Source organism: Rhipicephalus microplus, chromosome 9, assembly GCF_043290135.1.
Source record: "Rhipicephalus microplus isolate Deutch F79 chromosome 9, USDA_Rmic, whole genome shotgun sequence".
Lineage (NCBI taxonomy): Eukaryota > Metazoa > Arthropoda > Arachnida > Ixodida > Ixodidae > Rhipicephalus > Rhipicephalus microplus.
The window spans coordinates 65,385,984-65,394,779 of record NC_134708.1 but is presented as its reverse complement, the minus strand read 5'-3'; the positions used below and the strand labels follow the sequence as shown (position 1 = coordinate 65,394,779).

Here is an 8,796-nt window from a genome sequence, read left to right as displayed (position 1 = left end):
GGCTGCGTTTGTAAGTGTGTGTGTGTGGGGGGGGGGGGGGGGGGGCTGTATTGGGACGCTTGCGGTCGTCTGTGTGTGGTACCAACGCCTCCTCTAGAAAGATGCCTGAGGAATGGCTCGCGCTCCCAGCGGAGCTGGCCTGCCTTCAGTTTTAAACAAGCGCTTTCCGGTGGCGCTCGCGACCGACACTATTATCACGGCGACAGGCTGTACCAGCTGAGCGTTTTTCATCTGCGGCCCCTAGGGGCGTGTCAGTCGAAAGTTATTCGAGACCTGCAACTGTGCACTACTGTTTCGGAGGCTATGCGAAGTGTTGCGTATTTGCACCGTCCGCCACAAGTGACGCTAGCGACCGAGAACATTTTCAAAATAAACGAGGGAAAGAGTGTGGCAGCTGTTTTTTTTTTTTTCTCATGCGGCAGGCATCTTCCTAGAGGAGGCATTGGTGGTACTTTCAGCTCCACGCCCTGTCTGCCTCCCGTGCAGCAGAGATTCGCGCAATGCCTATACACTCGCGGAGGACTTGTCGCGAAGTAGTCCGGTATGTCAAGCGTTCCGTACCGTTGTATAGAGAGAGATGGCTGTGTGCATCGCTATGTGCGATTAACGTTGCGTGTCGACGCAGACGATGCTTAGCGAGAAACACGTTGAACGCGTGGTTTTCTCGCGCGTTAAAAAACGCGAAGCAAACAACGAATAATTTAAAACAAATACGCAAATGTTAATATACTTTTGTTATCAGCCTCCCATGTCAGAGAGCTACATGCAAAAAAAATGATGCCGGTATTTTTCACATTTCACGTCGAAAATGAGGTCACTATTGTAGGACTACATTCATTAGCGGTCGGAAACGTGTGATTGGTCCCTGTAGCCTTCACTGCATTGCCAACAAACTTTTTCCGCAAGTACAGCATAACCCGGGCCCTTCTAACGTTACTGTATCGGAAATAAGCCAAAAATATTGAAACACCCAATAAAACAAAAGTGATGCCACCGAGGTAAAAAAAAACTACAAAAAAATTACATCACTCCTCGAACAGCAGATACCGAAGTTCCGTAAACTACGTGCGTTCCAACATCGGCAGCCAAAATAGATGGTAGCTTATAGTTTAAGGCGCAATCACTTGCTTCGTTACACAAATATTTCAATAGACCCCTAAAATATTGTGTCTGTACTTAGAAAAATGTGTACTCTTCGGATCACATTCAAATGTCACCGTTTTCAGAACTGTGAAGCATGCGTTCTTCTACAAGAAGCATGGTTGTTTATTTTTCTATGCACTTTCATTTTTGTGGATATAAATTGCTGCTACGAATAATAATATCTCGAGTTTAACGTCCCCAAACCACGCTATCATTACTAGAGATGCCGTTGAGGAGGGCTCCGGAAATTTCGACTGCCTGGGGATCTTCAATGTACACCTAAATCTACAAGTACACCAGCCTAAATCATTTTCGCATTCATCGAAAATGCTTCCACCTGCCCGCCACAGCCGCTATTTAGTCTCGCAACCTTTGGTTTAGCAGTTTGTAGGCCCGTGTACTGAGATTTGGGTGCACGTTAAAGAACCCCTGGCGGTCGAAATTTCTGGAGCCCTCCACTGCGGCGTCTCTCATAATCATATGGTGGTTTTAGGACGTTAAACCCCACATAATAATCAACGTTGAATTGGCCACTTTATTTTCTCTGATGTTTATCCGCACTTGACGCGTGCTGGAAACGCATGAATGGTAAGCAGGGCATACCTTAATAAGTTCAACCCCATCCTTTTTCTTCTAGTTAGTACTTCAGCCTCAGCCATGGCTCGGCTCCATGGTTACCACCTGTCCTACAGGTTGACATATTCCTTCATCACCTCCGGTGCCTCGTCACCTACCGCAAAGCGCTTTTCTTTCGAGATACTATTTTACATTAGCTTACCTGTCAGTGTAATGATTTTTAGACCAACCGTTCTGCTTTCTTTGTCCCATTCAGCAATCATGAACTGAAGTGATACGCCCATAGCAAAGGCGTATTGAGAACTTTTTTTTATTTGAAGGGTAGCACTCCCTCAAAATGGTCTAATTCTTTCTGAATGCCAGGGCGACGAAAATTTAGGGGGGGGGGGGGGAGGGGCGGTTCCGGCGTGTTGCTTCCTGACCCTCTGTTGCTCTGCCCCTGAGTTACTCATCAATGCAATGTCATCCGCGAATAAGCTTGGCTTGTGAATACGAACCTATCCTTCTAGTGAAGCGTGCAGCTGACTCACGAATGGTAAGAAAAACTACAGGTGAGAATATGGTTGGTCTTATCGGAGGCAAAATACTCATGTACAACTTCCAAGGAAAGATTTATACAAGAAGTTTCGCTCGGGAAAGGTATGTGTATACTGCTGCATTGATAAAAATGATGTGAAATAAAGTTAGCCTGTAAGCAGATTGTTTTATTCCCATTACCCGTAAACAAAATAAAAAGCTTCAATTAGTTTCACTCAGTTAATTTTTTTGCTTGTAGAGGCATTCTACCGATTACTATACTCTTTGTTGGAAGGTGTCAGCGTAATTCACCAGCGACCAGTTCTTATATTTCTTTACTTTTTTCTTTGTGTTCCGCATGGTTGTGTTTTGAAACGCATTCTATAGCAGTGAAAGCGTTTGCGTGCGATTGTGTGCCGCGTCGCTGCGCGCGGAATGATTCACAGCTGTCGTTAAGAATAAATGACAGGTGCACACTGCGTAAGGAACTATGAACAACAGTTTATTTACAAACATGAAAATACGACATACAAGGGGAATGCACTTGCCGCGGCTGTCAAAACTGCGCAGCCAGTTTAGGGGTTCATAGAGAGCATCTGGCCGAGTCACACTACTTAGCACGAGGGAACTATTGTGAAGTTACCTCTTAAAGAATATATACGTGTGTCCTGAAGCTTTCTTGCTTTTTTTTTTGCCTTCGCCCAATCACAGACTACAAGTACTCATCCACTAAATACGCCACTTTGCGTTACACGCACCTGGCTGCAAAACGTGACATCATTTTTCTTCTCGTGCACTTGGAGTAAACCATTGAAATAGTTTTGTTGCATTCTCGAGCGTCGCGGGATTGGTTCTTGCCGTGGCGGCCGCTTTTTGAGATGGCAAAATGGTAGAGACCCTTGTACAGTGCAATGTCAGTGCACTTTAACGAACACCGCATGCATTGTGGAAGTTCGCGGAGCTCTCCACTACTGCGTTTTTCATAATTAACCATGTCACATTTTTTGACACTTACCGTTACAGAAATTAATAATATTATTATTATTATTGAATTCGTCATTTTCGAAAAGTAAATATGATAATAAAATGAACTGAGGTGTTTTACGAGTCGATCCTGCCATGACATTAAGCCGGACGCCGCAGTGAATAAATTCAAACTGATTTCGACCACCAGAATCTAAATTCAGAATATACGGCAACTTTTATATCTCGCCCTCTTGGAAATGTGGCTGTCATGGGGCGGGAATCGCACCCATGACAACGAGCTTGGCAGCACGACACTTTAGCTGCTGTGCTACCAGTACGAGTAAATAGAATGTTGAAAATCGCGGCACTGAGGTTACCAGCGTAATAAGACTGTTACGTAACATACTGCTCATTTGGCGGTAATTTCGAAGCATTCAGTAAGATGGCGCACTCAACTACATGTCAAATAACGTATTTTCGATCAATAGGTGCCTGGAAGTCTTTCGGCAACGACAATACTTTCTGCGACATTAGGAATGATTTGATGAATGCGAGTTCCATGGGCGTGAATTGGGTCGAGTTAAGTAACTATAGCCAATTGTTTGGAATTTGCCTGTGCTAACCCGCTTCAGCGCGTTCACTGAATGTGTTCGCGCGACCACTTACACGTAATGCACGTTTCGTGCACTAAATTTTAAATTGACCGGAGCACATATTCCACGGAGTCGACATACAGATGTTGTGTGTCATTAAGTCATGATCATCATATGATTCTTCATTATCGCCACAGAAATATAAAAAAGCATACCGCACATTCAATGACGTTGCACATTCGTAACGACAGCAAGTGACATCTTTCACAAACAAATATGTTTAATTGATGTGACATCGGCGAATAAAGAATAATGCGCGAAAAATTCGCTCCGTATTCCTGGTCTGCACTTTACCACGATGCGCTATACTTTAGCACGTAGTGCTAGACGCAACAGTATATATCTGGTTGGCTGTGCCGCCACATCTCAATGCTCCGGTTGGCTCAGATGTGTGCGAGATCTATGGAATGTTGTTTGCCTTCATTACGCTTAGCAGGCAACGTTATCGTACGTGGCGTCCCCTGGAAACAACGGCAAATCAGTATCCTTATATGTAAGGACGTTGTAGAACAGTTTGAGGGTAAGAACTTTGTTTAGAATTATTAGGAACGGTTCAGGATACAATGTATTCTATAGTATAGGAGGATCACTAATTGTCGCTTCTCGGTGTCGTTATTATCTCGTGTGGCCGCGCTTTTATTTTGTCAGTAAATATAAAAATATCGAACTTTTGCGATTACTTTATTGACTTTCGCGTTCACTTTTTATGTACAAGGTTGGCCGAGTTGCTAGGTTTCTTTACCTGTATGGTTTTCTCGCTGGCAAAGCGTCAACAGGTAATTGCGCAGTTTAAGCAGTAAATGACTCATCCTAAAAATGAGTCATTATAATACTGCGGCTACCTAAAGATCGGTGCAGATGATGCACACTTTTTGACACAGAGTGTCGCCGTCCAGCATTTATTGTGCGCAGTGTGTCGTAGAATGGCTTCATGGCTGAGAAACTGCGACATAACATATAGTAACTGAGACCTGGCTATTGTCGTTGAAAACATTTTCTTTGTCGTCTTTCACTTGCGTTTGACGCTACGTGGTACGAGAACATTGAACAGGAAACGCTATTCGAAAACGCTAGGCATTGCACAACATAAATTGCCTGAGAGACAGCCTTGAGATTGGTTGAGCGACCGTTATCCCTCTAACGGACATCGTTAGACATCGCTGTACATATAGACGGCCAGTGTTTATCATGGAACTGATGGAGCAAGGAAAAAGAAAAGATGGAGCATTACGTCACACGAGTGAAGCCCACCGTGTCGGGTCCAACACGTGATCAAAACGTCGGATCGTGTGGTAGGTTTTAGTACTCTTGATGCTGTTCTGTTTATGAACCACATGCGGGAGCCGACTGGTCTGCGTCGCACGAGCGCGTTTCGATTAAAGGCTGCCGGATGCCATACCCAGACGTCTCGGCACATCTCACTACTTGCGTGATCTAGACGCAAGAATTCACGTGCTGGGCCGACACTGCTGGCTTCCAAACGGGTTGGCTTGCCAATGCCAGCTGCGTAACGTCATGCTCCCTCCTTCGTTTCTTTTTCCTCCATATTGGAACTGATCTTCCTGTCTACTTGTGAAGCAGTGCACGGAGGCAAGGCTTCGCAACTAAACATGAACTATCACCAACCAGCCCAACTTTCAACGTCGCGGAACTCGGGTCCTCGGAAAGAGCTCTGCCGTCGGCATGTCTAAACTGCCTATGAACAAATGAATATAGCGTGTACAGTTTCCAAAAACGGCTCCGTGGGTGTACACTTATACATTATTGCGCATCCCACGGTGAAGTAATGGCGCTATGCGTGATTTGAACGACATGAGTATAGCGTGAGAGAAGCTATTCTATAGGCGTGCTGAATTGCGTTTAGTAATGCGCGTCTAAGCGTGATGATGGCGCCCATACATCGGTGCAAAATGAACAATCGCGAACTACGAGCGAGCATAGATGCGAAACTGCGGTTTTTTTCCAGTAGCTGCGAGTCGCATTCATTCAACACGGTACATTGAGAAAGACAATATAAAAAAAGGAACACTCTACCAAGCACATAGCTTTCGTGTGCGCATTTCAATCAACTCTGTAATATGAAACGATGCCGATTTGCAAAAAAAAAAAAAAGTACGTGGCGTACAAGTGAAGGCTGCACATAATTTTTTTTTCATTCGCTATATTAAGGAAAGGAGTATGCAGTATGCCACAGCGCGATGCTTACTACACTCTTCGAACGTGCTTCATTTCACGTAGAATTTTGTACTCCCTTACGTCACCCATTCTGGCTTTCAATTCTAGGACGTTGCCAGAGTTTATGAACACTGCCAGAGGAGTAAACGAACATTAACTATAAAAAAGCTGCAGTATGAAAATGGAGTCAAGTGTAGGGCAGGCCGAATTCATATCACTAAATCTTCCCAGTTTGTGAATAAAGGGAAACGATCGTTATCAGCAATTTACCGTCGTAACATATTTAAAGCGACCATACGACCCCCACGAACGCCACCTTTTGCTATTAAGAAAGGGCCGTTAGCTTGAGCGTAGACCCACTAGTTTTACGGAGTACCACGTGGTATAGTGTACTATGATGGCCTCATAAACAGTGGTGGTGACACCTGCCATGCTCTTGGTTAAACTGCAAAGCGTACGATAGCTACGCAAGCATATTTGGCATACGACTTGTCTAAATTGAAAAATAGAGAAAGGACAACAGGTTAACCAACAGGTTGGTACCATAAGTGTACGACAGCAGTAACGCACAAAGCGATAAGTATACGCTCTCTGTAAACCTTACAACTCTAGATGTCGCCACTAACGTCAACAGGAACGACCCAGCTCTCGTCTCGTATGAGCTGGGGCTTAAAGCGACTGGCTTTGTTACAGCAAAAAGTCGGGCTGAGATTTGAATAACGGGAACAATTGCAGGCGCATTTGACAATACAATGGGGATAAAGAGTGTGATTGAATAGAGAAATATTTGAAAAAAGACAGCCAGAATTCTAAAGACTGTAGTAGATGCATCAAAACCTAATCATAATAAAAAGGCTAACCATCAATCGGGAAACAGGGTAGAGTACTAGATACAATCAGAAAACCAGACGGAAGAGGTTGAGTGTCCAGTTTGTATATAGCACTCTACGCAAGGCCTGATTAGGAGCTTACGGTTGCTATTTGTTGTTGATCGTTTCGCAAAGGATGCGCATAAAAGTGACATCATAATCATGATCACACTATATTTCTTCTTACGTGATCATGATCACACCATCTTTCTTCTTTGTAGCCGGGAATTCTGTGAAACGTAATACGTCATAGTAGACTCACAGAAGAAATACGCTAATACACAATTGTTACACGTTAACGCACACACACTGTGGCAGACACAGAAAAGTAAAACCGCAAAGTTCGCAGCCGTGATCCCTCGGAGTGCTCTCTCGTTGAATGCCGTTTGGTGGGACACTTCCGTCACATGACGGCCCGTGACGTCACAGTATCACGTTCAGTCTTTCTCTGGAGCTCGTCGTTACCGCGTGGGGGCGACGACGGCCGCTCCAGCGCCGCGTAGCGGTTTTTCGCCGCTCTCACAAGAACGTCTTAGTCGTGGCTCTAGCTCCTTGCCTACACTAGGTTCGCCCTCCAGAAGTTGAGGTCCACGTCTTGTATGCTACCGCACGAGACCCTGGGGTTGCTGCGAACACAGAGAAGAAAAAAAGAAATAAAATTAGGTAGAAGTAATGAACAGAGCGAAAAGTACGCATTTGAAGTATGATAGTCACAACAGATTTCAATACCGGAAAAACAAAAAAGGAAAGGAAGCTTGAGGGGTCAGGGCGACTCCTAACATTCAGAGTTTGAGGCTTTTCCGTAGGTTGATGATTGATTTGTGGGGTTTAACGTCCCAAAACCACCATTTGATTGTGAGAGACGCCGTAGTGGAGGGCTCCGGAAATTTAGACCACCTGGGGTTCTTTAACGTGCACCCAAATCTGAGTACACGGGCCTACAACATTTCCGCCTCCATCGAAAATGCAGCCGCCGCAGCCGGGAATCGAACCCGCGACCTGCGGGTCAGCAGCCGAGTACCTTAGCCACTAGACCACCGCGGCGGGGCCGCTTTTCCGTATACGTCAACCTAAATATTATAAAACGACCATACCTGATGACCTCACTTTCCGGCGAGAGCTGAAAGGAGGATTCGAGTACACTTTTACCTCGTAGGTAATGATAATGTGGAAAACAGTTCTCAGCTGAGAGATTTGCTTTCTTCACAGTGGTACAGCATGACATGCAGTGCACAAGAAAGTTGGCTGGCACTGTATCGCATGCCTAGAATAAAAAGGGCTTGGGAGAAGGCCGCGATGGTGTAAGGGCTGTTCAAGGCAGATGTCTTGTTTGCGTGAAGTTATTATGGTTAGAAAAACTCCACATATGACCTTGTCAGGTCTTACACGTTGCATGCAGCTTGAGGTCTCTGGCATAATCTTTCATGTTGCAGTCTACATAGTTTGATATGAGCGTGCGCAAAGTTCCCATCAAGGGGAAGTAAAGGGGATGTCAAAGGTTCATGGCAGTGCCCCTACCCGATTACGTCAATTATGAGGCAGACATTTACCGGGTAGGCTTTGCGCTACCCTTTCGTACGTGGCTAAGGGGGCCGGCCGCCTCGCCCCTCCCCTTCGTGTGCATTTTCATATGAATGAACCGATAATAATCATTATTCCAGGCGAAATACCTAGACACATGTTGCATAGCGTGCAGTCGAGGCTGTGCGTGCGTGTGTGTGTGTGGAGGGGGGTGGGGGTGTATTGGCTGAGATGGAGCATATCGACGAAAAAGTAGGATGTAACGACTTGCTTTAAGTAGCGATCAGCATCAGCTTGGACATAGAGTCATGCGCGTAACTAACGTGTGATTTGTCTGAGTGTTATCCTAAGCCGCCTTCAGGCACGAAATTCACTCT

At 45.2% G+C, this 8,796-nt stretch overlaps 2 protein-coding genes across 3 annotated transcripts in view; one reads left to right on the top strand and one right to left on the bottom strand.

Annotated features, from left to right (window-relative positions):
• LOC142771850 (major facilitator superfamily domain-containing protein 4A-like) overlaps positions 1 to 8,796 on the top strand; it is a 421,560-nt gene that overhangs the window by 115,348 nt on the left and 297,416 nt on the right. The window lies entirely within an intron of this gene.
• Positions 7,053 to 8,796, bottom strand: part of LOC142771849 (uncharacterized) — a 145,144-nt gene continuing 143,400 nt past the window's right edge. For both annotated transcript variants that reach the window (XM_075873755.1, XM_075873756.1), the window contains exon 9: positions 7,053 to 7,524. In XM_075873755.1, the coding sequence (XP_075729870.1) occupies positions 7,455 to 7,524 (70 nt within the window). In that variant the 3' untranslated portion in view covers positions 7,053 to 7,454. The remainder of the gene's footprint in view (positions 7,525 to 8,796) is intronic.